At 54.7% G+C, this 26,509-nt stretch overlaps 1 protein-coding gene and 2 long non-coding RNA genes across 15 annotated transcripts in view; 2 read left to right on the top strand and 1 right to left on the bottom strand.

The window, feature by feature from the left end:
• Positions 1 to 590: 590 nt before the first annotated feature.
• The window catches only part of AXIN1 (axin 1), a 76,667-nt gene continuing 50,748 nt past the window's right edge, over positions 591 to 26,509 (top strand). For 2 of the 13 annotated variants that reach the window (XM_077984814.1, XM_077984809.1), the window contains exons 1-3: positions 591 to 763; positions 5,056 to 5,204; positions 12,875 to 13,833. In XM_077984814.1, coding sequence (XP_077840940.1) covers positions 12,956 to 13,833 — 878 coding nt within the window. In that variant the 5' untranslated portion in view covers positions 591 to 763; positions 5,056 to 5,204; positions 12,875 to 12,955. Of the gene's footprint in view, positions 764 to 5,055; positions 5,205 to 7,527; positions 7,547 to 7,609; positions 7,885 to 8,000; positions 8,293 to 8,345; positions 8,494 to 8,521; positions 8,602 to 12,874; positions 13,834 to 26,509 lie in introns of those variants that run through there. The other 11 variants (XM_077984815.1, XM_077984810.1, XM_077984812.1 and 8 more) reach the window with 10 other exon arrangements.
• LOC144337790 (uncharacterized) lies at positions 1,777 to 2,685 on the bottom strand. Its single transcript, XR_013411297.1, has 2 exons — positions 2,553 to 2,685; positions 1,777 to 2,111 (listed from the first exon to the last, which is right to left on the bottom strand). It is a non-coding gene; the product is annotated as an uncharacterized LOC144337790 (long non-coding RNA).
• Positions 14,259 to 18,881, top strand: LOC144337785 (uncharacterized). Its single transcript, XR_013411292.1, has 2 exons — positions 14,259 to 15,346; positions 16,659 to 18,881. It is a non-coding gene; the product is annotated as an uncharacterized LOC144337785 (long non-coding RNA).

Genomic DNA, 26,509 nt, shown 5'->3' with positions numbered 1-26,509 from the left:
TGTGAGACAGGACTGTGTGAGCACATGAGTATATTCCAAGGGCTGCAGCTAACGAGAGGGTGGTAGAGTGGACTGTGGGCAGAGATAAAGCTGGCAGCCTTTGCCGTCTGAGGTGGATGAGAGCTTGGCTCTGCCCACTGGGGCTAAGAAGTTCTCCCTGCTCCCCCTCCCACTGCTTCTACCCTTTATTTTCCCACCAGAGTGTGCTTGGCCTTCAGCCCCTGGGGCAAGCCTGACCTGAAGTCCTCCTCTCAGCAGGGGCTTCAAGGCCAGTGCTTCTGCCTCTGCTGGGGGTCAGGCAGGGCACGGAGTGGCCCCAGACAGGCCAGGAGAGGGACAAGGACCCCACACACTGGACATGAATGAAACACATGCAAACGCTTAACAGCTGTTGTGGGGACAGCTACCATGCAGCCATGCCCGTCTCATTCCTCCAAGGGGACCCTGGCATGGGCCCACGGGCAGCGCCGCCTGCTCCCTCGGCAGTCAGGAGTGGCTCGGGGGTGGCGGTGTCTAAAGGGGCTGGTTGCCATGGCTACCATAGGGTTCCGAGGCCCGTCATCTGGTCCCTGCCTCAGCCAATCGGCGGCAGGAGCCCGAGCTGCAGCCCAGAGTCACGCTTCTGCCTCCCAGCCACACAGTGGCCAAGAGCAGGGACCTGCTTCCCAGAGTGGCTGAAAGTGCTCGGACGGACGGCCAAGCCCATCATGGCGGACAGCGGGACGGTGGGGCGTGAGCAGGCACACGGAGCCAGGCAGGTGAGGTAAGCCGGGCAGGCGGCCGGGCGGACAGGTGGACGCGCCTCCTCTGCCCATTGTTCTCGCGGCTGCGGCCCTGCCCTCGACCCACCCCACCCTCAAGCGCAAGCCCACACACAGCGCCCGCACCCTCACCCTCAGACCCTCTCCGGGTGTCCCAAGGAAGGGTCAGGGGAAGAGACAAAGGGAGCAGGGTGAGGCAGGATGGATCCTGACGGAACTCGGACCCCAAAACCGCCCTGGTGGGTCTTCCACGTCAGGTTTCACATAGAGGCGGCATCAAAGACCCCCGACTGGTCCAGGCCAGCGTCCCGGCCACCGCTCCAGGGTGACAAGCCATGTCAAGTCGGTGCCATTTAAGCAGCATTTTTTCGAGGGGAAAAAAAAAAAAAGAAAGAAACAGAAGCGATAAAAAGAAAAAAATGTCCACCTATGACAGGGGAAGCGGCCAGCCCGATGGATCAGAAGCGCCAAATCCCATTACTCGGGACTTCAGGGACAGGCCCTGCAAGGGCAGCTGCGATTAAGAGCTTGTCAATGGAGTCTCCTTTGGAGATCAAAGCGGGGCGTGCTTGTGTGTGTGTGCATGTGCACGTGTGTGCGCGTGCATGCGTGTACGGGCAGGAAAGGGCACCGTGGGGTGACAGCAGAGATGTCGTGCACCACAGCACTGTGGGACCCACACGTCGCCCGCACGGCCGTGTCCATGCCGCTTGTGTCCTTGCTGCCGTGTGCGACGTGTGTGGATGTGGCTGGGGGCCTGGGCCGGACACCTGGTCCCAACACCCGCACCCTTTGGAAGACCTCTACCTCCTGCTAGAGGCTGTCCCTTCCCCAAGTTCTGCCCAGAGGAGCCTGCAGGGGCCGAGCCGGGTGTGAGGACAGCCGTGGCCGCGTCTCCTCCCCCTGACCACGCCCTGCTGTCCACAGAGGCCTTGAGCTCTCATTTGGCCTGGCAGGCGCGCCCTGGGGGTTCAAAGCTCCCGTCGACATGATTGTTAGGTTATTAGGTAAACTCTGAGAAGCAAATCTTTTAATCCACTGTGGCTAATCCAGTGCACTTTTGTTTGCCACGACAGACGCTGCGGCAACAAAGGGGCCTGGGGCCCAGCACACACAATCACACACTCAGAACTTGGCCGCGGCCGCAGGGTTCCTAGGCAGCCGAGAGAGACGTCTTGGGACAGCCGAGCAGAGGGAGGCAGTGGAGGGCACAGGTGGACGGGGCCACAGGTGGGCCAGGGTGAAGGGAGCTGCCCGCTGGGGGCTGCACTTCCTCACCTCCCGTTTAATGTCCCCTTGCCAGCTCGAGGGGGTACCGCTGGGCTCTGGGGTGTGCAGGCATTGGGGCCGCTGGGGAGAGTGGGTAGAAAGACAGATGAGCACCAACGGGGGGCGGCGGCGCCCAGAGAGTCCTGTGGGATGGAGGCCATCAGGGCAGGGAAGGGCGTTCAGGTGAGGGAATAGCAGGGACAAGGACTGGGATCCGTGGGGCAGGGGCAGGAGTGCCCCCAGCAAGGACAGGAAGCGGCCCAAGGCTGCCCAGGGAGGTGGGACTTCACCTGCTGCTTCCCGAAGTCAGCCCGAGGACCCTCGGGGCATGGCCCCTGCACTTGGGTGCCACCTTTTTTGGGAAAACAGCACTGAGGTTGGGGGAGGCCAGTGGGCCCTGCCCTGTACTCACGATGTGCCTGGAACACCAGAACTGGGTCACGGCCAGCTGTGGGCTCCGTCCCACCACCCAGCCTGTCAGGGAGCCAACACACCTAGCCCAGAGTCAGGTCTTGCTCTCACCCAGACTGGTAGTGGAGTGGCACCATCTTGGCTCACTGCAGCCTTGACTGCTCAGGCTCAAGCCATCCCCATCTCAGCTTTCCGTGTACCTGGGACCACAGGCGCACGCCACCATGCCTGGCTAATTAAAAACAATGCTTCTGTAGAGACGGTGTCTTGCATTGTTGCCCAGGCTAATCTTAAACCGCTGACTTCAAGTGATCCGCCCACCTCAGTCTCCCAAAGTGCTGGGATTACAGGTGTGAGCCACCGTGCCTGGCCCACATTTTCTATTTTCACGAAAAGTGGTGCTCTATGTGTGTGGCCTTGCAGCATCTCTCCGGGGTGTTATATCTCCTTGTTCTCTGTTGGGCTTGGGATGGGGGCACAGGCAGCATCTGGCCTCTCCCATGGGCTCAGAACTGATAGAAAAAGAAGACTCAGGGATGAGAGCTGGGGCTTGCCTTACACCTTACCACCTGGAAGGCCACGGAGGGTGGTGGCGGCTGTGCCTGCGATGGAAAGTGCAGTCCTCCCTCACCCGAACTCCCCCTCCAGGGGCCTCCCCTTCCTGCCCACTCCCACCTCTCACACCTATGGACTGGGTGGAGGGGTGGGGAAGCGGCAGACAGGAAGAGGCTGAACCCAAGGCTTCCCCCGGCCTCCGGTACCCTGGATCAGAATCGTCCGTCCTTTTCCCCCGCTCCCCTTACACTGGTGTAGGGACGCTGGCTACACAGCATCCGTCTCTGCAGCTGGCTGTCTCCATCACACATCGTACAGCGGCAAACGCTCCCCAACGAATGTCCTTGGCGTGTCTTCTAGGATTCCTTTGAGTCATTTTTTATAAGTAGTCTTCTTCAGTTAAGTGGATAAACACATTTAAGGCATCAAAACTTTATTATTTTCTTTTTTTTTTTTTTTTTTAAGGCAGAGTCTCACTCTGTCACCCAGGCTGGAGTGCAATGGCATGATCTCGGCTTAACTGCAACCTCTGCTGCCCAGGTTCAAGCAATTCTCCTGCCTCAGCCTCCGAGTAGCTGAGATTACAGGCACCTGTCACCGTGCTCAGCTAATTTTTGTATTTTTAGTAGAGACGGGGTTTCACCATATTGGTCAAGCTGGTCTTGAACTCCTGACCACATGATCCATCTGCCTCGGCCTCCCAAAATTCTGGGATTACAGGCATAAGCGACTGCGCCCGGCCTATTATTTTCTTAATTTTTATTTCTTTGAGACATGGTCTTACTCTGTTGCCCAGGCTGGAGTGCAATAGTGCAATCACAGCTCACTAAAGCCTCCAACTCCTGGGTTGAAGTGATCCACCTGCCTCGGCCTCCCAAGTAGCTGAGACCATAGGTGCGCAACACCACCCCAGCTAATTTTTAAACATATTTTAGTAGAGACAAGGTCTCACTGTGTTGCCCAGACTGATCTTGAACGCCTAAGCTTAAATGATCCTCTGGCCTTGGCCTCCCAAAGTGCTAGGACTACAGGTGTGAGCCACTGTGCCTGGCCTTTTCTTTATTTTTATTTTTATTTTTTTGAGAGAGTCTCGCTCTGTCACCCAGGCTGGAGTGCAATGGGGAGATCTTGGCTCACTGCAACCTCTGCCTCCCAGGTTCAAGCGATTATCCTGCCTCAGCCTCCTGAGTAGCTGGGACTAACGGCGCCCGCCACCATGCCCGGCTAATTTTACTATTGTTAGTAGAGATGGGGTTTCACCATGTTGGTCAGGCTGTCTCAAACTCCTGACCTCGTGATCCACATGCATCGGCCTCCCAAAGTGCTGGGATTACAGGCGTGAGCCACTGCTCCCAGCCAGTCACTTTATTTTCAAAGTATTCCTTCTGGCTGGGTGTGGTGGCTTGGGCCCGTAATCCCAGCACTTTGGGAGGCTGACGCAGGTGGATCCCTTGAGCTCAGGAATTAGAGACCAGCCTGGGCAACATGATGAAACACTGTCTCTAGCGAAAACACAAACCATTAGTGGGGTGTGGTGGCGCACACCTGTAATCCCAGTAACTCGGGAGGCTGAGGTGGGAAGATCACTTGAGAATGGAAGGTGGAGGCTGCAGTGAGTCAAAATCATGCCACTGGGCTCCAACCTGGGCAACAGAGTGAAACTCCATCTCCAAAAATAAAAAAGCATTCCCTCTATGTCTACATTGAAAAAAATAATTTCATGTCTGCTCTTAAGTTTTTCATTTGGTGCCTAGAAACAAAACCTGATTAAATGTCATCCATGGTCAATCAAATAAAAGCCTTCGTGGCAAACTCGCACTCGAAGCAAAGGGCGTTTGCCCCTTCTGTGAGGAAGAGGTGGCTGAACCTCACCCTGCACACCACAGGCCCCCACGGCCTCCCTGCCCTCCTCAGGGCCTTCCTCTACATCTCTCCTGCCTGGCCTGCCCCTACTTGTGCCAGACTCAGAGAATCTCCTCTCCATACCAACACCCCAACCTACTTTAGAAGGGCTGCTGCATTTCCTCCAGGTTTTCTGACCCCTTTCCTGTCCCTGCAGGGCAGGGGCCCCGAGGAGCTGGAGGCCCAAGGGCCTTGTTCTGGTCCCAGGGCTTGGGGACACATGCCACCGAGGGCCAAGAGGAGGATGGACATGGACACAGCCCCAAGAGCCTGGCCCGGCCGCAGCGGCAGCTCTGCAGAACCAAGGCAAGCATTGGGGACCTTGCTGTGGGAGTGGGGGGCAGCCCATGGGTCAGTGTCTGAGGTCCTGCTGCCTGGCCATCCAGGACTCCCTCATCCCTGGAAACTGGGCTATAGCATGGAGGCCACCCACTCTGTCTCCTCTAAGGTTCTGAGGCTGAATGGGCTGGGGGGGCTTGCAGGGAGGACCCAGTGTCCAGCATTGTGGGACCTGGCAGGGTGCTTGCTGCCAGGACCCAGCGGGACCAAGTGTTGGCTTACCAGTACAGCTTCGTTCATATCCCCAGCCCCTGCTCACCTGCTCTGAGCATGGTGATCTAGGAGGTGGGCCTGGGCCCTTGGCAGGCTGGGGACAGCCTAGTGGCCCTCATCCCTTGCTGCCCCCTTTCCCACACAGCAATGCTGGGATCGGACACCATGCTGAGTGCTGGCAGGGGCGAGGGCTGGCAGGGGCGTGGGCTCGGAGGCTTCCACACATGGTTCCCCATGCAGTCCCACCTGTGGGAATCTGGTGGGGGGTGGGCTGGCGGCTCAGGGAGCCTGGAGCTGGGACTTCTGCGCTTGCCTGGGAGCTCTGAAGGATGAGGCTGGGCACCGAGGGTGACATAGCCCAGGGAAAGACATGGGGCTGGTGTGAGAGGTGCCTGGAGGGAGCTGGGGGGTATGGACATGATGGACACAGAAGCACAGAGGCGGGCAAGTGGCCAGATGCATCTAGGGGAGGGCATGGGGGAGGCGCTGTTAGGAAAGGCCCTGAAGGGCTGTGGGCACCAGAGAGCCCTGGGAGGCCTAAAGCAGAGGGCAGATAGATGAGGGTCGTTGGCTCAGGTGTGGGGTGGACGAGGTGGGGAGCCCTCACCCAGCAGGAGGCGAGCTGGTCCTGTGTGGCCTGAACTGCAGCTGTCTCCTCTGTTAAATGGGGGTATAGCTGACCCCAGGGGGCTGCCTGGGGCGTCCTGGGAGGTGTCAGGCCCAACAGTGCTCTGGGAAGGACAGGGCTGATCCTGGTACTGACATCCTCCTCCTTGGGGGAGGCAGGGCCTGATGGTCGGCTGAGGCCTGGGTGGAGAGCAGAGGGTTGGTTCTGACAGGGTTGGGCTGGCCAGAGCTGGTGTGGGGGCTGCTGCTGGGGTCCTGTGCCTCTCTGCTGTGGGATGCCTGGGGCTGTGGCCTTGTGCTCTGTGGCCTGCAGGGCAGGTGGCACGGATCTGGGCAGCCAAGATGGCAGGATTGGACTGCACCCCTTGGCAGGGCCGCTGTGGAGACAGCCCAGGGGAGGGGCTGCAGGGTTTCAGACACTCCAATGGCCTTCCTCTCAGGCTGGCCTGGGCAGCGGAGGGAAGGAGAACCCTTCTCTGATACTAGATGGTGCCTGGGAGAAATCAAGGCAGAGGGTCCTAGCCGGTGGGCTCCTTGGAGGTTGTGGCTCCTGTCCGGGTGACAGCCAGCACATATTGGGGCCTAATGTGTTCCCTGGCGCTGTGAGTCCCGGCTGCCTGGGGACTCAGGAGGGTGGAGCCCACGCCACCTTCCAAGGGACCTGGCCATCCCTGCCTGCCGACCACCCAACTCCTGGGAGCCTGCTTCCCTCACGGCGGCTGGCAGGCCGTGGCGGTCTCCGCGGGGGCCTCCGGTCCAGGGCCGGCGGGGCAGGGAGCCCCGAGGCCTGCAGCCCCCTGGATGCCCACCGATGTACTGGCGGCAGAAAAGGGCTGCGCCCCGCGTGCGCCCGTCGGGGCGGGCAGTCCGCCCAGCGCTCCCCACGGTCGCAGCCATTCCAAGCACCTGCAGCGGCGCCTCCCCCACTCCGCACTCCGGGAAGCCGCAGCCGCCGCGGCTCTGCTTCCGCGTCGCCCCTCGGGAAGACCGCGCGACCACGCCCCCGCCGCGCCCCGCCCCCGGCAGGGGCTGACCACACCCCTCTCCCGCTCACGCAGAGGCCCTGCCCCATGCTTCTCACCTCGTCCTCGCTTCCGGCCCCGCCCCGCGCACGAGGCTCCGCCCCACGCTCGTTACCTCTTCGGCTCGAGGCGGGCCCCGCCTTGCTCCCTGGCCGCAGCCCCACTCCCAAGGCCCCGCCCTGCGCTCTTCACCTCGTCTTCTCGCTTCCGGCCCCGCCCGTGCTTGGGCCCCGCCCTGCGCTCCTCACCTGTCCAATCGCTGTCTGCCCCGCCCCACGCTCCTCACCTTATCCTCGCGCTTTCAGCCACGCCCCGCGCCTGAAGCCCCGCCCCACGCTCTTTACCTCGTCCCCTCGCTGTCGGCCCCGCCCCGAGCTGAGGCCCCGCCCCGCGCTCTCACCTCGTCCCCGCGCCCCGGCCCCGCCCCCGCACTTCCGGGCGCCGCCGGCGGGGGCGCTCGGGCCTGGGCTTCGGCGCTCTGGGCTCGGGCTCCGGCTCCGGAGGCAATCGTGGCCGCTGCCGCCGCCAGAGCCGGCCGGAGTCGACCCGGAGCCGCGTCCACGCGGAGCGGGCGGGTGGGAGCTGGCGGCTGGGCCCCTGCGGCGCCCCCGCGGCCTGCCCCGCGTCCGCCCCCGGGCCGCCGAGCCGCAGCCGCCGAGATGGGGGCCGCCCCGGGCCGCGCCCCCGCCGAGTCCCGCCCGCCGCGCTGCCGCTGAGCGCATGGGCCGGGCTGCGCCGCGCCGCTCCGGGAGCCGGGCCCGGGGCCCCGCCGCCTCCGCGCGCGGGTGAGTAGGGCCGGGCGCCGGGGCGGGCTAGGCCGCGCTAGGCCGGGCGGGCGGGACCCGGAAGCGGCGGGGGGCGCGGGTGGCTGACGCGCGTGGGGCCGAGGGGGTGGGCGCGCGGGGAGCTGGGGCAGGGGTGTCCCTGGGCAGCGAGACCGGCGGCGCGGGGGCCGCTTGGAGTTCCGAGGCCTCGGGCGCGTCTGGGGGCGCGGAGCAGCTGCAGGGGCCGCGCATCGCGTGCGGGAACTCCGGGAGAGCCGGGCCTGGAGCCCTCCCCGCCTCCCAGAAGTCGGCAGGAGTCCGGCTGCCCCGGAGGAGGGCACTCCCGCCCGCCCTCGCCGAGGCCGCGTACCGGGTCCAGGTCGCGGTGCGGCCTGAGTAGCCGCGTGCTCAGGCGTTCGTGCCCTCCAGGTTTGATGCCTCGCTGCCCAAACACTCGTCTCTCTCTTGGGTGTGGTTCCTAGATTCTACCTCCCGCCCGGCACTTTGGAATTTAGCCCCCAGTGAAACCAGAGCTGCATTGCCTGAGCAGTGAAACTTTCGGCTTGGCATTGAAGAAAGTAGAGAAAAACATGTCAGTTCTCTAGGGATTTTTCTCAGCCCATCTATAAGGTAATTTTTTTTTTTTTTTTTTTTGTAGAGATGAGGTGTCACTATATTGCCCAGCAAGTGTTGTTGAACTCTTGGCCTCAAGCGATCCACCTGCCTCAACCTGCCAAGGTGCTGGGACTACATGCGTGACCACCGCCCCCTCTAAGATAATTTTTTTTTTTTGAGACGGAGTCTCGCACTGTCGCCCAGGCTGGGAGTGCAGTGGCGCGATCTTGGCTCACTGCAACTTCCACCTCCTGGGTTCAAGCAGTTTTCCTGCCTCAGCCTCCTGAGTAGCTGGGATTACAGGCATGCGCCACCACGCCCGGCTAATTTTTCTATTTTTAGTAGAGACGGGGTTTCACCGTATTGACCAGGCTGGCCTGGAACTCCTGACCTCAGGTGATCCGCCCACCTCGGCCTACCAAAGTGTTGGGATTACAGGTGTGAGCCACCGTGCCTGGCCCCTTCTAAGATAATTGATAAAGGGTGCAGTGCAATAGTGCGATCTCTGCTCACCGCAATCTCCGCCTCCCAGGTTCAAGCGATTCTCCTGCTTCAGCCTTCCCAAGTAGCTGGGATTATAGGCATGTGCCACCAAACCTGACTAATTTTGTATTTTTAGTAGAGTTGGGGTTTCTCCATGTGGGTCAGGCTGGTCTCAAACTCCTGACCTCAGGTGATCCGCCCACCTCGGCCTCCCAAAGTGCTGGGATTACAAGGGTCAGCCACCACACCTGGCCTCAGTTTCAGTTTTAAGATCTCCATTCGGGGACAAGGATGGGAAAGCATGAAAAACAGTGTTTTTGTTTGATTTTCAGCTGGTGTTGACTTGGATTTCTAGTTTCAGAAAAGCTAAGCAGACTTTTTCGGATTACATTAGTCACTGAGAATTTCAGTGATGGGGGAACAAATTACATGTGAAATAGTAGCCCTGAACCTTCAAGAGTTAAATCAGTGGACAGCTGGGAAGATGTCAGAGTCGTGCTGTTTTACTTGCATCCTCCATGTAAATCAAAATTTCAAAAGTTAAGTTTGGGTAAAATAAATACCTACACACGTAGGTAGCACTGAGTTTGCTGCCATGGTGCCTGGGGCATATGCCTAAGCAGTGATGAAAGGGAATTTTAAATACGATATCAGACTTGTAGGCATCCTGCCCATTTTATGGACTCACTTTATTGATGGTAGCTACAGGCTGTGGGCCAGATTCAGTGCTTGCGGGCATTTGATGCTAACCTGAGTAAACATAACTGCTTTATGTGTGGTGTCTACGTGTGTGTACACTAAATGCTTGGTGTGCTTCCATGTGGAAACCCAGAGATTTCAGGAATTGGGATATGTTTTAACAACATCAGTAACTTGTGGAGGGGTTCATGTGCTTCCAGGGACACCAAAAAGTCTTCTGTCAGTTGACAGCCCAAAATACACATGATTATAAAAAAATTTTCTCCTGGGCTCTGAAAAATAGTTTAAAATAATTAAGGTGGACTTGGTTCACACATGAATTAAAACATTAGTTTTGGGGCCAGGCAAGGTGGCCTGTAATCCCAACACTTTGGGAGGCCGAGATGGGCAGATTGCTTTGAGCTCAAGAGTTTGAGACCAGCCTGCCCAACATGGTGAAACCCCATCTCTACAAAAAATACAAGAATTAGCCGGGCGTTGGTGGCTCCTGCTTGTAGTCCCCGCCATATGAGAGGCTGAGGCTGGAGAGTTGCTTGAGCCTGGGAAGCTGAGGCTGCAGTCAGCTGAACTCGCCCCACTGCACTCCAGCCTGGGCGACAGAGCGAGACCCTGTCTCAAAATAACAAAAAAAACCAAAACAATAAAACCCATTAGTTTTGGAAGAATTTGCTGCTGTTTTCTGTAGTACAGTAGTTCAGCATCTGTAGAGAGCCAGTGTTTGGCATCTGTGACAAATGTCTGTCTTTTTTACATCAATGAATTAAATCAAAGAATTAAATATCATTGAATTAAAAATCAATGAATTAAATATTCATTGATGAATATTCAAGCTAGTGAATGGCAGCGCATCTATCACGGTAAGGCTCAGGTGGTCAGGGTGCAGGCCTTCTTTCCTGTGACGGCGTCCCAGACAGATGACCGTGAGCTAGTGTGGAGGTGCCCACACCTAGGGTACTCCCTCCATGCTGATAGGGCTCACAGAGTGGCTGCCGCTGAAGTGGTGTGTGAGCAGCAGGATAGCACAGCTCACTGGGCCTTGACCTTTAGAAGCTGTGTTCCTGCTGAGACCAAGATGACACACTACCCAGCAGCGTTCCCAAAAAGTCCTTAGCTGCTGAAATGTCACTGGGGGCACATAGTTGCAACCCATCCTCCATCTATAGGTACTTCTTATTTATTTACTAATTTTATTTTATTGTTTTAGAGACAGGATCTTGCTCTGTTGCCCAGGCTGGAGTGCAGTGGCATGCGATTATAGCTCACTGCACCCTTGAAGTCCTGGGGTCAAGGGATCCTCTTGCCCCAGCTTTCCAAGTAGCTGGGACTACAGGCATACACCACCATACCTGGCTAATTAAGAAAGTTTTTTTGTAGAGATTGGGTCTCACTATGTTGCCCAGGTTAGTCTTGAACTCCTGGACTCAAGGGATCCTCCAGCCTCAGCCTCCTGAGTAGTTGAGACTACAGGTGCGTGACACCATGCCTGGCTCTGTGGATCCTTCTTGCTTCCAGCCAGGAGCAGCTGTTGGCTGGTAAAGTGTGTGCAATGTGAGGAAGTTGATGTGGGGGACAGATTCCATGTAGACCAGGGACAGCAGTGTGGAGTGGTGGCTGGGAGATCCCCCTTGAGTTGGTCCTGGGTTTTAGGGTTTTATTTGTTCCCCGTGGCTTGTTCAGCACTCCAGGCTTTTGAACCCAACATGCTTCTCTAAAGCCCTCTCTCCAGCCCCTTTTAGCCAGGACCACTTACATCATGGCAGGCTGTGTGGCAGTCACCTGCGTGGCCAGGTTGAGAGGCATAGCCAGAGCTCCTGGGCTCCTATAGTTCGTGGCAGGAAGGACCACAGACCATGGCAGGGTTTCTGTTGGAGCCCTTACCTAGTCTCTTTTGCATACTCCTTGCAGGCTTGTAGCAGCAGCAGCAGTAGTAGCAGCAAATTCTATAGTTCTCTGATGTCTAAGAGGGTGGGTGGTTCGGTTTTCAGCTTAAGGAGTGAAGTCACATGAACTATAGCTTCCTTAGCTACAAACTGTATTTGCATTTCCTTTTATTCTGTACCTTCTCTGTTCCTTAAGTTACCCATTTACTATTTGCTATCTGAATCCTCATCAGAGAGGCTTTTAAGAGTCAAGTGCAGCATTCTGATAGAGCGTGTTAAGATTGTCTCCGCCGGGCGCGGTGGCTCAAGCCTGTAATCCCAGCACTTTGGGAGGCCGAGGCGGGCGGATCACAAGGTCAGGAGATCGAGGCCATCCTGGCCATCCTGGCTAACACGGTGAAACCCCGTCTCTACTAAAAAATACAAAAAACTAGCCGGGCGAGGTGGCGGCGCCTGTAGTCCCAGCTACTCGGGAGGCAGAGGCAGGAGAATGGCGTAAACCCGGGAGGCGGAGCTTGCAGTGAGCTGAGATCCGGCCACCGCACTCCAGCCTGGGCGACAGAGCCAGACTCCATCTCAAAAAAAAAATTAAAAAATTAAAGATTGTCTCCAGTGGCGGTGTCCGAGCGCCTCTGGGCGTGGGTGGTGTCCATGATCCCCTGGTTGATGGGGCTGAAGGTGACCCATGATTATCTCTCTTTGAGGCGCGTGTTGAGAGTTGGAGGAACACCGTGCCGTGTGTTCTCATGTGTTGCAAGGTGTACCGCGTGTGACGTGACGCAAAGGCGGAAAACAGTGGCCTTGAGCCTGGAGGATGTGGGGTTCAGAAGACGCCCACCACCTTCGGGGCTGCAGCGCGCCTTCCTTTCTCTCTGAGTGTTGTTGGGGCTGGTGGAGTGATTGTCTCCATCTTACTTGTGACGGTCCAGCCCTCACTCAGGTTTATACACATAGCCAGGACTAGAGGCAGCTTTCCTGCCTCCGGCCTTCCTGTCTTCCCTGTCACTCAGCTCTGCAGCTGAGGTGGGAGGTGCTCAAGCTGCCAGCCTCCGTGATGTTCATGCAGTGAGACTTGTGGGGAGTGGCATTCCCGTGTCCTGGGCATCCCTTCTTAGCATGAGAGGCATTCCTGTAGTTGTAAAAGTTTCCAGAAATTGTTTTAAAGTGGAACTATGCTTGTAGCCAAAATATAGCTCGACTGAACATTTAAACTGAGTTTCTTGCTTTGAGTTTGAGCGGGAGGGCATCATCGTGAGTCTTGTCTTGAGAAAACCTCTGGTCGTGTTTCATGGACCCACCTTTCCTAATCCTTGTCCTCTTAATGGTTTCAACAGGACAGATTGATTCACTTTGGAGCTGTAAGTACTGATGTATTAGGGTGCAGCGCTCATTGTTCATTGACGCAGAGTCCCAAAATGAATATCCAAGAGCAGGGTTTCCCCTTGGACCTCGGAGCAAGTTTCACCGAAGATGCTCCCCGACCCCCAGTGCCTGGTGAGGAGGGAGAACTGGTGTCCACAGACCCGAGGCCCGCCAGCTACAGTTTCTGCTCTGGGAAAGGTGTTGGCATTAAAGCTGAGACTTCGACGGCCACTCCGAGGCGCTCGGATCTGGACCTGGGGTATGAGCCTGAGGGCAGTGCCTCCCCCACCCCACCATACTTGAAGTGGGCTGAGTCACTGCACTCCCTGCTGGATGACCAAGATGGGATAAGCCTATTCAGGACTTTCCTGAAGCAGGAGGGCTGTGCCGATTTGCTGGACTTCTGGTTTGCCTGCACTGGCTTCAGGAAGCTGGAGCCCTGTGACTCGAACGAGGAAAAGAGGCTGAAGCTGGCGAGAGCCATCTATCGAAAGTACATCCTTGATAACAATGGCATCGTGTCCCGGCAGACCAAGCCAGCCACCAAGAGCTTCATAAAGGGCTGCATCATGAAGCAGCTGATCGATCCTGCCATGTTTGACCAGGCCCAGACAGAAATCCAGGCCACTATGGAGGAAAACACCTACCCCTCTTTCCTTAAGTCTGATATTTATTTGGAATATACGAGGACAGGCTCGGAGAGCCCGAAAGTCTGTAGTGACCAGAGCTCTGGGTCAGGGACAGGGAAGGGCATATCTGGATACCTGCCGACTTTAAATGAAGATGAGGAATGGAAATGTGACCAGGACATGGACGAGGACGATGGCAGAGACGCTGCTCCTCCCGGAAGACTCCCTCAGAAGCTGCTCCTGGAGACAGCTGCCCCGAGGGCCTCCTCCAGTAGACGGTACAGCGAAGGCAGAGAGTTCAGGTGAGTCCGACGCCAAGCGTCCTGCTTTCTGTACTCACCTCCGAGAGCTGGAGAACAAGCCAGAGAAAGGTGCTGATGAGGCGGGCGTGAACCCACACTGGATGTCCTGCTGCAGTTGGGGTTGAATTTTGGTTCTGTTCTTATTCGTGATACTTTTGCATTTGTCATTAGATACTTTTGTATATTTGTAATGTTGAGAGTACTTTTACTGAGAACAGACCAGACTAAAATAGATGACTTTATGAGTCATTAGGAACCTCGGAATTCTTCAAAGTCACGATGACATGTAAACTTTACCCTTCATCAGTAGAGTCTGTACTCTCTTAAATAGGATCTGGATCTATCCGGTAGACATGGTCCTTTGCGCTTAATAAAGGGAGGAGTGGACGTTTCAGGGCATCAATACTTGGATGATTGGATTCTTGCTTTTTTTTTTTTTTTTTTGAGACAGAGTTTCACTCTTGTTGCCCAGGCTGGAGTGCAGTGGCACAATCTCGGCTCACTGCAACTTTCTCTTCCTGGGTTTGAACGATTCTCCTGCCTCAGCCTCTTAAGTAGCTGGGATTACAGGCATGTGCCACCACGCCCGGCTAATTTTGCATTTTTAGTAGAGACGGGGTTTCTCCACGTTGGCCAGACTGGTCTCGAACTCCCGACCTCAGGTGATCCACCCGCCTCGGCCTCCCAAACTGCTGGGATTACAGGCGTGAGCCGCCGCGCCCGGCCAGATTGTTGCTTTTATAATGATCTTCTAAGCTTCTTCCTAGAGGCTGAGAAATAGTAGGGGGGATGTTTTACGTGTGGGGAATGGTCATAGTACTTTGAAAACTTCTTGTGGCTGTGGTGGGCATTCCAGGATTGGGCCTTTTTTCCTGCCAACAAAATCTGTTGGTGGTGTTGTGTAGTCCACAGCAGCGTGGGCCCTGAGGCGATCCTCGCTGGGCATGTGGGGTGTGTGTGCTGCCTGGGACGGAGCAGAGTGGTGCTCAGCCTTGAAACCTGTTTCTTTATTCTTCCTTCCCTGTGATCCCTGCGTGGTTCCTGGAGGTTTATTTGACTTTTGGGCTGGCATCTGTTGTGCTTGTGAACAGAGCACATACATTTCCCACTCTTTCCCTAGAGCTGGTGACCGGAAGCTCCGGCCTGTGTAACTTTGAAAGCCTGGAATTCATTCGACCCCTGTTGATTTAATCAAGACTCCGAAAGCACAGCCCCACGTGCTGGGACTCTCCCGAGGAGTTATTAAAAACTCGCATCAGTTCTTCAAGCTTACTGTGACACAGAAATCCGCTGCTGGCTCATAAACACAGGATTAAACATTTCTAAGGTTAAACCCCTTTAGTCTAAGTGATACGATTTAAGACGGACTGTCGACTGGGTGTGGTGACTCACTCCTGTAATCCCAGCACTTTGGGAGGCCTAGGTGGGCAGATCACCTGAGGTTGGGAGTTCGAGACCATCCTGGCCAATGTGGTGAAACCCCATCTCTACTAAAAATACAACAATTAGATGGGTGCAGTGTTGCATGCCTGTAATCCCAGCTACTCGGGAGACTGAGGCAGGACAATCACTTGAACCTGGGAGGTGGAGGTTGTGGTGAGTCTTTTTTTTATTTTGAGATGGAGTCTCACTCTGTCACCCAGGCTGGAGTGCAGTGGCACGATCTCGGCTCACTGCAACTACCACCTTCCAGGTTCAAGCGATTCTCTCGCCTCAGCCTCCCAAGTAGCTGGGATTATAGGCGCTTGCCACCACGCCCAGCTAATTTTTGTATTTTTAGTAGAGATGGGGTTTCGCCATGTTGGCCAGGCTAATCTCAAACTCCTGACCTCAGGTGATCCGCCTGCCTCAGCCTCCCAAAGTGCTGGGATTACAGGCGTGAGCCACCACGCCTGGCCGGCTGTGGTGAGTCTTGATTGTGACAAGAGGACAAGAGTGAAACTCCATCTCAAAAAAAAAAAAATGGACTGTCCATCTAATGTATTTTTTTTTCCTTTTTTTTTTTTTTTTGAGATGGAGTCTTTATCGCCCAGGCTTAGAGTATAGTGGCACCATCTCGTCTCACTGCAAACTCTGCTTCCTGGGTTCACGCCATTCTCCTCCCCCAGCCTCCTGAGTAGCTGGGACTACGGGCGCCCAGTACCACGCCCATCCAATTTTTTGTATTTTTAGTAGAGACGGGGTTTCACTGTGTTAGCCAGGATGGTCTCGATCTCCTGACCTCGTGATCCACCCACCTCGGCCTCCCAAAGTGCTGGGATTACAGGCATGAGCCACCACGCCCCGGCCTTTTTTTCTTTTTTGTTCATTGTCTTTAGCCAAGTGCTATTTATTTAGCAAACTTTTAGGACACAATATGCCGTAAAGGTATCCTGTTGAATAAGGCTGGTATAACTGAGAGTTTCTTTCTTTTTTTTTGAAATGGAGTCTCACTTTGTCTCACAGGCTGGAGTGCAGTAGCACGATCTCGGCTCACCGCAACCTCTGCCTCCTGGGTTTAAGTGATTCTTTTGCCTCCCGAGTAGCTGGGATTACAGATGTGTGCTACCACGCCTGGCTAATTTTTGTATTTTTAGTAGAGATAGGGTTTCGCCATGTTGGCTAGGCTGGTCTCGAGCTCTTGGACTCCAGTGATCTCAGCTTTCCAAAGTGTGGGCATTACAGGCATGAGCCACTGCACCTGGCTGGTTATTTTTGTTTGTTTTTTTGTTTGAGATGGAGTCTCACTTTGTCGCCCGGGCTGGAGTGCAATAGTCCAATCTCAGCTTACTGAAACCTCTGCCTCCCGGGTTCAAGTGATTATCCTGCCTCAGCCTCCTGAGTAGCTGGGATTACAGGTGTGAGCTACCATGCCCAGCTAATTTTTTGTATTTTTGGTAGAGACGGGCTTTCACCACGTTGGCCAGTCTGGTCTCGAGCTCCTGTCCTCAGGAGATCCGCCCGCCTCAGCCTCCCAAAGCACTGGGATTCCAGGTGTGAGCCACTGCGCCCCGGCTGGTTATTTTTAAGATGGGACTGAAGTTGAGGGCTGGGCTGCAGGAAGAAGATGAGCTCCGTTCTGATTTCCACTGTTAGAACCGCAGTGCTTCCCTCCCAGCCAGTCTCAGTTCTTGGCTGCGAGCAGTAGCTTTGCCGTCTGTCCTTAGTTTGCTGTATTTGTAATAAGCAACCTTTGCTATAAAATTAGTGGAAGACATTGGCTTTTCCTGTCTAATTTTGTGTAGCTGTGTCTACACAGTTTGGGTGCTGACTTGCCTGCTGTGGGGCTGCTGGTGGCAGAGGACCCTGGAGCTTGGGAGTCCTGTCTGCAGTTGAATCCTCTCTGTGGGAGGTGGCCCGTGGTGCAGCCTGTGGTTTGAAGATCTCTGATGTTGGAGTGGTTGCCTGTTAGCACGGACAGGGCATGAAGTCCAGGCTGTGTTCCTCACGTTTGGAACATTCTGTCCTGCCAGGGGCGGGTGAGGGTGCACTAAGTTGGAAGTCGTGGAAAGCCACCCACCTGGGCGCAACCCTGAAGGGCGCTGTTGGGGCAGAGCCTTGGGTGTGCCTCAGTCAGGGCCTGGCACCTTCGCTTTGTGCCAGTCTGACTTTGCCTGCCTGGTGGGCGGCTTTGTGGGCTTTTGTGTTGGAGGTGGCTGCTGCAGTGACCTTGGGCTCCGGGCTCCCTTGTTTGCAGATGCTTCTCGCAGCTCTGAAGGACGGGCCTGCCATTGCTCTGAGGAGGGCACGTGTGCCGCTGTGTCCTCTCTGTCTCAGCACAGTCATGGTGTATGCACGGGGGGCTGCGCAGCAGGGCCATTCCTGAAGGAAAGTGGGGTGCTCCACCCAGACAGACGCCTGCTCCCCAGTGGGGAGCCGGGGGTGGTCCTCCAAAGGAAGGCAGCGGGTAACGCAAAGGGAGGAGGAGAGTGGGTACTGAACGGGCAGCTACCACAACTGGGCCAGAAGCTTGGGCCTCACGTGTTAGGGGATGCATTTCCCGTGGAGAGCCGGTTAGTCGTCCTGGGGTGGAATCTGCGTGGAGGAATGTGTCAGGAGGGCCAGGCCTTGGATGCTGACCCCTCTGTCCTGGGGGCTGCTTTGCCTGTGTCTCTGCCACAGTCCCTCATCCCCTGCGGTGGGGCTGCTGTGGTCCAGCACGGCCACAGGCGTCCAGTTTCCCTTTGGGAGGCCTGGGTGTGGGTCCTTGTTGGTCCGTGTGTGAGCCGCGTAGTGGTTTTACATACTTGATTTGAGGAAAGTGATGTGTTTTGCTTAGGTCTTTGTCTCAAACTAGGAAAGAGCTCCATTCCTAGCCCTTCTCTGTGTTTGTCCCACTTACCCGCTGTCATTTTAAGCTCCTGGGCCAGGGTTTCCTGGGGTTCTTCCCTGGCTCCCCTGTTCTGCTTCTGTGGGAACACCTTCTGCACCCTCAGGTCTTTGTTCCCATTGTCAGTGGAACTTTGAACAGAGTTGACTGGTTCACGTGTCATTTCAGCTGTGTGGATCAGCAGGCAGGTTCTGCTGTTGACCGAGTGGTCGGGCGGGGAGCCCAGGGCCTGCACTCCCTGGCTGGCGGGCTCAGGCTCTGCTCCCCTTCAGGGTGGCTTGGCCCACCAGGTGGCCTTCAGGGCTGGCCTTGCACGCCCCTGCCAGGTCCAGTTGGTCAGGCTCACAGTCCCCTCGCCGCTGGCCTCTTCTGTTGACTGCCCTGACCTTCCTTGCTGGCTGGGGACAGGGTCTTCCTAGATATTTTTGTGTGTCTTCCTGGGCCAGTCCAGTGAGACAGTTGTGGATAGGGCTGGTCAATGTGGCCGTGGCCAGAGAATGGACGACAGATGTGTCCACAGCAGGAGCAACATGGTAGCTTGTCTTGGGCTCCTGGTTCATGGAGCTGCTCAGAGGACCATTGGGTCTTTCCAAGGTGGGCAGCCAGCCCCTGCTGTTCAGGTTCCCACAGTGGTGCCTAAGGAACCATCTGACCTGCTCATTAGTTTATTGACTGTGTTTCTGGTAATGGCGTAAAAGTTTAAGAGAAGAAATGGTTTAAAAAAAGAAAAGAAAAGAAAGGGACCAAAATGTGTACAGAGTTGTGTGTGGTGGACTGGTTTTGGGTTTCCGTGTCAGCTGGACCTCAGGCGGTGGTGCTGCGGAAGATGCCTGGCCTCAGAGGGGCTGTGTTGCAAGGGTGGACTCTGCTTCCTGTGCAAAGGGGGTGGTCCGGGGTAGGGCTGCCCCAGGCTTGTCTTGTTAAGGGGACCTCTGCTGTGGTGCAGGGGGCAGAGGTGCTTGTGAGCCATACTGCCCCTGGTGTGGGCTCTGCTTGCCTGGGTGTGGGGCTTTCTAGTCTCCTTTGGGGTATTTGCTTCCCCTGTTTGAGCAGATCTAAAGAGAATTTTTTTGTTTGTTTTTTTTAAGACAGTCTTGCTCTGTCACCCAGACTGGAGTGTAGTGGCACCATCTCGGCTCACTGCAGCCTCCACCTCCGGGGTTCAAGCAGTTCTCCTGCCACAACCTCCCCAGTAGCTGAGATTACAGGCACCTGCCACCACGCCCGGCTAATTTTTTTTTTTTTTGAGAGGGAGTCTTGGTCTGTCGCCCAGGCTGGAGTGCAGTGGCACGATCTCAGCTCACTGCAACCTCCATCTTCTGGGTTCAAGAGATTTTCCTGCCTTAGCCTCCTCAGTAGCTGAAACTACAGACCCACGCCACCACGCTCGGCTAATTTTTTAGTAGAGACGAGGTTTCACCGTGTTAGCCAGGATGGTCTCGATCTCTTGACCTTGTGATCCACCCACCTCAGCCTCCCAAAGTGCTGGGATTACAGGCGTGAGCCACCTTGCTCAGCGTTTTGTTTTTTTTTTTTTTTGAGACCAGGCTGGCTGGTTTTGAACTCCTGACCTCAAGTGATCTGCCCGCCTCGGCCTCCCAAAGTGCAAGGGTTGCAGGTGTGAACCACCATGCCTGGCCCAAAGATAAATTTTTTTGTTTGTGGATGTCCAAGGAAAACTTTGAAAATGATTCCTGGCCGGGCACGGTGGCTCACGCCTGTAATCCCAGACTCTGCTGGGCTCTGCTGGACTCTGTCACCACAGCACCAGCTTGCAGCCCACTTTTTTTTTTTTTTTCCCCAAGATGGAGTTTCACTCTTGTTGCCCAGGCTGGAGTGCAATGGCGTGATGTCAGCTTACTGCAACCTCTGCCTCCCAGTTTCTCCAGTCTCAGCCTCCCTAGTAGCTGGGATTACAGGTGCGTGCCACCATGCCTGGCTACTTTTTGTATTTTTAGTAGAGACGGGGTTTCGCCATGTTGGCCAGGCTGGTCTTGAACTCCTGATCTCAAGTGGTCCACCCACCTCGGCCTCCCAAAGTGCTGGAATTATAGGCGTGAGCCACTGTGCCCAGTCCATCCTGTATGTTTATGCACCTGTCAGTAGGCGAGGACTCCAAACATATTTTTTCTCTTCTTCAGTCATGTAAAGCTCCATAGTCACTGACAGGTTTCAGCAGAGTCCACGAAAGTATCTGTAGTTGCCTGTCAGGCCAAAGGATTCTGGAACCGAGAGGCCCCTTTGCCTGGGTGGACCTCCGTCCTGAGTTGTGTGGGTGGGTTGTGAAAGGGAAGCACTTTGCAGGCAGCCAGTGGCAGACGTGCTGATGAGACTGTGTTCCTGGCCCTGGTGCCGGTGTAGACCTGCAGCAGCTGTTTCTGGGAGGGCTTGGGGCAAGTGTCCCTGTGGGCCCGTGTGGTCCTTGTTGGAACTGAGCTGTAGCCGTGACTGGCACCCCAGCCCATTCTCACATTTTGCACCAGTGTCACAGATCTGAACTGATGCACATGCTCCGGTTCTGCTCGTCCTTGTCAAACGCAGACGTCGTTTGTAGCAGCATACCCTGCAGTTATCAGAGGTGGGGGCCAGGCTGGGCCATGGTGGCTGTCAGGGAGGGAAGGCCACCTGTTGGCTCTTTCTTGGGCCCCTCCGCTGTCTACTTGTGCGTGTGGAGGGAAGCAGCTTTGCCTCAGTGTCCCCGTGTCATGGGGTCCTCTCAGAATCCATTAGTTCCTCAAAGTGTTTGGTCTCTCCATTCCCTCAGAGATGGAGACTGGTCATGGGACTCTATTACAGCAGACACAGATCTGCCATGCTGCTATGGCGTCCGGAGGCCGCACGCCAGGCTGAGTTCGCATAGGGCCTAGACTCCATGCCCCTTCTCCTCCAGCAAGGACCCTGGGCCCTGTCCGGAGTTGGACGCTGGCTTGTGTGGATTGCAACCTCGGCCCACGGGCTTCCTTCGTGATCCGTTGAGGCATCTCCTGGCAAATGGGCTCAGCTCTTGGCTCAGGGGGTGGCTGGGTGGCCAGGTGGCCGGGTGACTGGGCGTCTGGGTGTCCGGGCAGGCGCTGTCCTTGCTGTGAGCTGCAGTGGGCTGCTTGGTCCTGGGCCCTGCTCGTGGCACTCACCCTCCTGCTTCCTTTGAGGTTGCTCCAGTGCTTTTTTTTTTTTTTTTTAATTTAAGTTCTGGGGTACATGTGCACAATGTGCAGGTTTGTTACCTATATATACATGTGCCATGTTGGTGTGCTGCACCCATTGACTCGTCATTTACATTAGGTATATCTCCTAATGCTGTCCCTTCCCCCTACCCCCTTTGTTTTGGTTTTGACCCACTCTGGATCTTTACCAACTCACCTGTTAGTCTATGGGATTGGTGTCTGCTCCTAAACAAACATTTAAAATAATCCTAAGGAGTGCTGCTTGTAATATTCTAGCAAATAGGATGACTTGAATACCCAGTGGCAGGCTGGTTGGTTACACAGGTATTTTTTTCTGTACAGTTGGATATGTGGGCTTCTAATTTTTTTCTTTTTGTTTTTCTGTATTTTCCGAATTCCTATAACACCATGTTTGTAATTAGAAAGTATATTATTAAAAGAATAAAAGCTTTACAATATGCAGCTATTCAAAACAGCTGCATATTTTTATTTTGAGATGGAGTCTCGCTCTGTCACTGGAGTGTAGTGGCGCGATCTTGGCTCACTGCAAGCTCCGCCTCCTGGATTCATGCCATTCTTCTGCCTCAACCTCCCAAGTAGATGGGACTACAGGCGTCCACCACCACACCCGGCTAATTTTTTGTATTTTTAGTAGAGACGGGGTTTCCCCATGTTGGCCAGGATGGTCTCCATCTCCTGACCTTGTGATCCGCCCGCCTCGGCCTCCCAAAGTGCTGGGATTACAGGCATGAGCCACCGCGCCCAGTTGCACATTTTTTCTTTAAAAAGGATACAGGCTGGGCGCGGTGGCTCAAGCCTGTAATCCCAGCACTTTGGGAGGCCGAGACGGGCGGATCACAAGGTCAGGAGATCGAGACCATCCTGGCTAACATGGTGAAACCCCGTCTCTACTAAAAAAAATACAAAAAACTAGCCGGGCGAGGTGGCAGGCGCCTGTAGTCCCAGCTACTCGAGAGGCTGAGGCAGGAGAATGGCGTAAACCCGGGAGGTGGAGCTTACAGTGAGCTGAGATCCGGCCACTGCACTCCGGCCTGGGCAACAGAGCAAGACTCCGTCTCAAAAAAAAAAATAAAAATAAATAAAAATAAAAAGGATACAAGTAAATGTGTCTTTTTTTTTTTTTTCTTTTTTTTGAGATGGGGTCTTGCTCTGTCACCCAGGCTGGAGTGCAGTGGTGTGATCTCAGCTCACTGCAACCTCTCCCTGCCAGGCTCAAGAGATCCTCCTCCCTCAGCCTCCCCAGTAGCTGGGATTACAGGCGCCCACCACCACACCTGGTTGTTGTTGGTTTTTTTTTTTTTTTTTTTTTTTTTTTTTTTTTTGAGGCAGAGTCTCGCTCTGTCGCCCAGGCTGGAGTGCAGTGGCGCGATCTCGGCTCATTGCAAGCTCCGCCTCCCGGGTTCCCGCCATTCTCCTGCCTCAGCCTCCCGAGTAGCTGGGACTACAGGCGCCGCCACCACGCCCGGCTAATTTTTTTGTATTTTTAGTGGAGACGGGGTTTCACCATGTTAGCCAGGATGGTCTCGATCTCCTGACCTCGTGATCCGCCCGCCTCGGCCTCCCAAAGTGCTGGGATTACAGGCTTGAGCCACCGCGCCCGGCCGGTTTTTTTTTTTTTTTTGAGACAGAGTCTCGCTCTGTCGCCCAGGCTGGAGTGCAGTGGCGCGATCTACCCTCACTGCGAGCTCTGCCTTCCGGCTTCACGCCATTCTCCTGCCTCAGCCTCCCAAGTTGCTGGGACTACAGGCGCCCACCACCATGCCCGGCTAATTTTTTTGTGTTTTTAGTAGAGACAGGGTTTCACCGTGTTGGCCAGGATGGTCTCGTTCTCCTGACCTCGTGATCCACCCGCCTCGGCCTCCTAAAGTGCTGGGATTACAGGCGTGAGCCACCGTGCCAGCTCACACCTGGTTAAGTTTTTGTATTTATTTATTATATATTTTTTTTTTCTTTTTTTTTTTTTTTTTTGAGACGGAGTCTCGCTGTGTCTCCCAGGCTGGAGTGCAGTGGCGTGATCTCGGCTCACTGCAAGCTCCGCCTCCCGGGTTCACGCCATTCTCCCGCCTCAGCCTCCCAAGTAGCTGAGACTACAGGCGCCCGCCACCACGCCCGGCTAGTTTTTTGTATTTTTAGTAGAGACGGGGTTTCACCATGTTAGCCAGGATAGTCTCGATCTCCTGACCTCGTGATCCACCGGTCTCGGCCTCCCAAAGTGCTGGGATTACAGGCTTGAGCCACCGCGCCCGGCCTATTTTTTTTTTTTCTTGAGGCAGAGTCTTGCTCTGTTGCCCAGACTGGAGTGCAGTGGTGCAACCTCGGCTCACTGCAACCTCCGCCTCCTAGGTTCAAATGATTCTCCTGCCTTAGCCTCCTGAGTAGCTGGGATTATAGACATGCACCACCACGCCTGGCTAATTTTTGTATTTTTAGTAGAGCTGAGGTTTCACCATGTTGGCCAGGCTGGTCCTGGACTGACCTCGTGATCTGCCCACATTGGCCTCCCAAAGTACTGGGATTACAGGTGTGAGGCACTGCGTCCAGCTGTTCTTTTAGGGACACCAGCCCTCTTGGGTCAGGGCCCTACCTTTACGATCTCATCTAACAATAACACTTCCTTATTTCAAGCACAGCCATGTGGTGGTCAGGGCTGACACGTATTAATTGGGGGACACAGTTCGGTCCTTAGTGCCTTTTCTGAGTAATGTGCTTACTGCTATGTGTCCACTGGCTCTTTGAGAACTCTGCTGCTCTCCTGTCTCACTCCTACCCTGAGGTGTTCATGCACCAGGGCTTGGTGCTTTCACTTGTGAGCCAAGAGTTTTGCTTTTGTCCCCTAGGCTGGAGTGCAATGGCATGATCTTGGCTCACTGCAACCTCTGCCTCCTGGGTTCAAGCAATTCTCCTGCCTCAGCCTCCCAGGTAGCTGGGATTACAGGCGTGCGTCACCATGCACAGCTAATTTTTGTATTTTTAGCAGAGACCAGGTTTTACCATGTCGGCCAGGCTGGTCTTGAACTCTTGACCTCAAGTGATCCGCCTGCCTCGGCCTCCCAAAGTGCTAGGATTATAGGTGTGAGCCACTGTGCCCAGCCATTTTGTTTCCTGTACAATTTTGTGTGTTTGTTTTTGAGTTAATAATTGCTGTTTTTTTCATTTGATTAAATATTTTACTTTCCAACTTAAATCTTCCCATTTTCTTCAGCTCAGTAGAGTGGTTGTGAATATTCTTCTCCTCACTGTAAAACCTGTTAAATAAAGTATTTTTTCTCTGGAAGACATGTGTTCTGAAGCCTTCCATATTCCCACTCTGGTTGAAACAGTTACTCTTTAGGCATCCTGTGGTGACTGGGTGCCGTGGCACTGGTGTGTGTGGTAGTGGCATGCTTTGTAACTGGGCGCAGTGGTACTGGGTGCTGTTATTGGGTGCTGTGATACTGGGTGTTGTGTTATTGGGTGCCATGGTACTGGGTGCTGTGTTATTGGCATGCTGTGGTATTGGGTGCTGTGTTATTGGCGTGCTGTGGTACTGGGTGCTGTGTTATTGGCATGCAGTGGTACTGGGTGCTGTGTTGTTGGTGTGCTGTGGTACTGGGTGCTGTGTTATTGGCATGAAGTGGTACTGGGTGCTGTGTTACTGGTGTGCTGTGGTACTGGGTGCTGTGTTATTGGCGTGCCGTGGTACTGGGTGCTGTGTTATTAGTTTGCCATGGTACGGGGTGGTGTGTAATTAGCGTGCTATGGTACTGGGTACTGTGTTATTAGTGTGCCATGGTACTGAGTGCTGTGTAATTAGTGTGCCATGGTACTGGATGCTGTGTTTTTGGCATGTCGTGGTACTGGGTGCTGTGTTATTGGCATGCCGTGGTATTGGGTGCTGTGTTACTGGCATGCTGTGGTACTGGGTGCTGTGTTACTGGCATGCTATGGTACTGGGTGCTGTGTTATTGGTGTGCTGTGGTACTGGGTGCTGTGTAATTAGCATGCTGCGGTACTGGATGCTGCATTATTGGCGTGCCATGGTACTGGGTGCTGTGTTATTGTCATGCTGTGGTACTGGGTGCTGTGTTTTTGGCATGCCATGGTACTGGGTGCTGTGTTATTGGCATGCTGTGGTACTGGGTGCTGTGTTATTGGTGTGCCATGGTACTGGGTGCTCTGTAATTACCATGCCATTGTACTGGGTGCTGTAGTACTGGGTGCTGTTATTAGCATGCCGTGGTACTGGGTGTTGTGTTATTGGTGTAATGTGGTACTGGGTGCTGTGTTATTGGCATGCTATGGTACTGGGTGCCGTGGTACTGCGTGCTGTGTTATTGGTGTGCTGTGGTACTGGGTGCTGTGTTATTGGCATGGTATGTATTGGGTGCTGTGTTATTGGCATGCTATGGTACCTGGGTGCTGTGGTACCATGGTACTGGGTGCTGTGGTACTGGTGTGCTGTGGTACTGGTATTATGTGCTCATGCCAAAATAACTTGAGGGAGAGATGAGTTGGGTTTACAATTTAGGTTGGGTGGCAGGCACCTCCCCAGAGATCTGGAGGAATTACACCATCACCTTCTGTTTTTCTGAGCTGCACTGGAAAGGTCTGACTCCATTCTCTTCATACGGTGTGGATGGGGCTTTTTTTCTTCTCTTCAGACATTTTTTGGATGTTTTCTTTATCAACAGTGTTATTTCATAATATTGTGTTTTGCTTGGGGCTTTTTTCTTTCGTTGTGCTGAAGAAACTTGTCCTTTAATTCTGGACTTTAAAAATGCTATTTGTTTCTTTTCTTTTTTTTCTGAGGTAGATCTGGAAAAAAAGGCTCAAGCAATCCTCCTGCATCAGCCTCCAGAGTAGCTGGGACTACAGGCACTAGCACACCCCACTAATTTTTTTTTTCCCCCCGAGACGGAATTTTGCTCTTGTTACCCAGACTGGGGTGCAATGGTGCGATCTCAGCTCACCGCAACTGCTGCCTCCTGGGTTCAAGCGATTCTCCTGCCTCAGCCTCCTGAGTAGGTGGGATTACAGGCATGCACCACCATGCCCAGCTAATTTTGTATTTTTAGTAGAGATGGGGTTTCTCCACGTTGGTTAGGCTGGTCTCAATCTCCCGACCTCAGGTGATCCGCCCGCCTCAGCCTCCCAAAGTGCTGGGATTACAGGTGTGTGCCATCGCACCCGGCCCACCTTGCTA

Source organism: Macaca mulatta, chromosome 20, assembly GCF_049350105.2.
Source record: "Macaca mulatta isolate MMU2019108-1 chromosome 20, T2T-MMU8v2.0, whole genome shotgun sequence".
Taxonomy (NCBI): domain Eukaryota; kingdom Metazoa; phylum Chordata; class Mammalia; order Primates; family Cercopithecidae; genus Macaca; species Macaca mulatta.
This window is presented reverse-complemented; position numbering and strand designations above follow the sequence as displayed.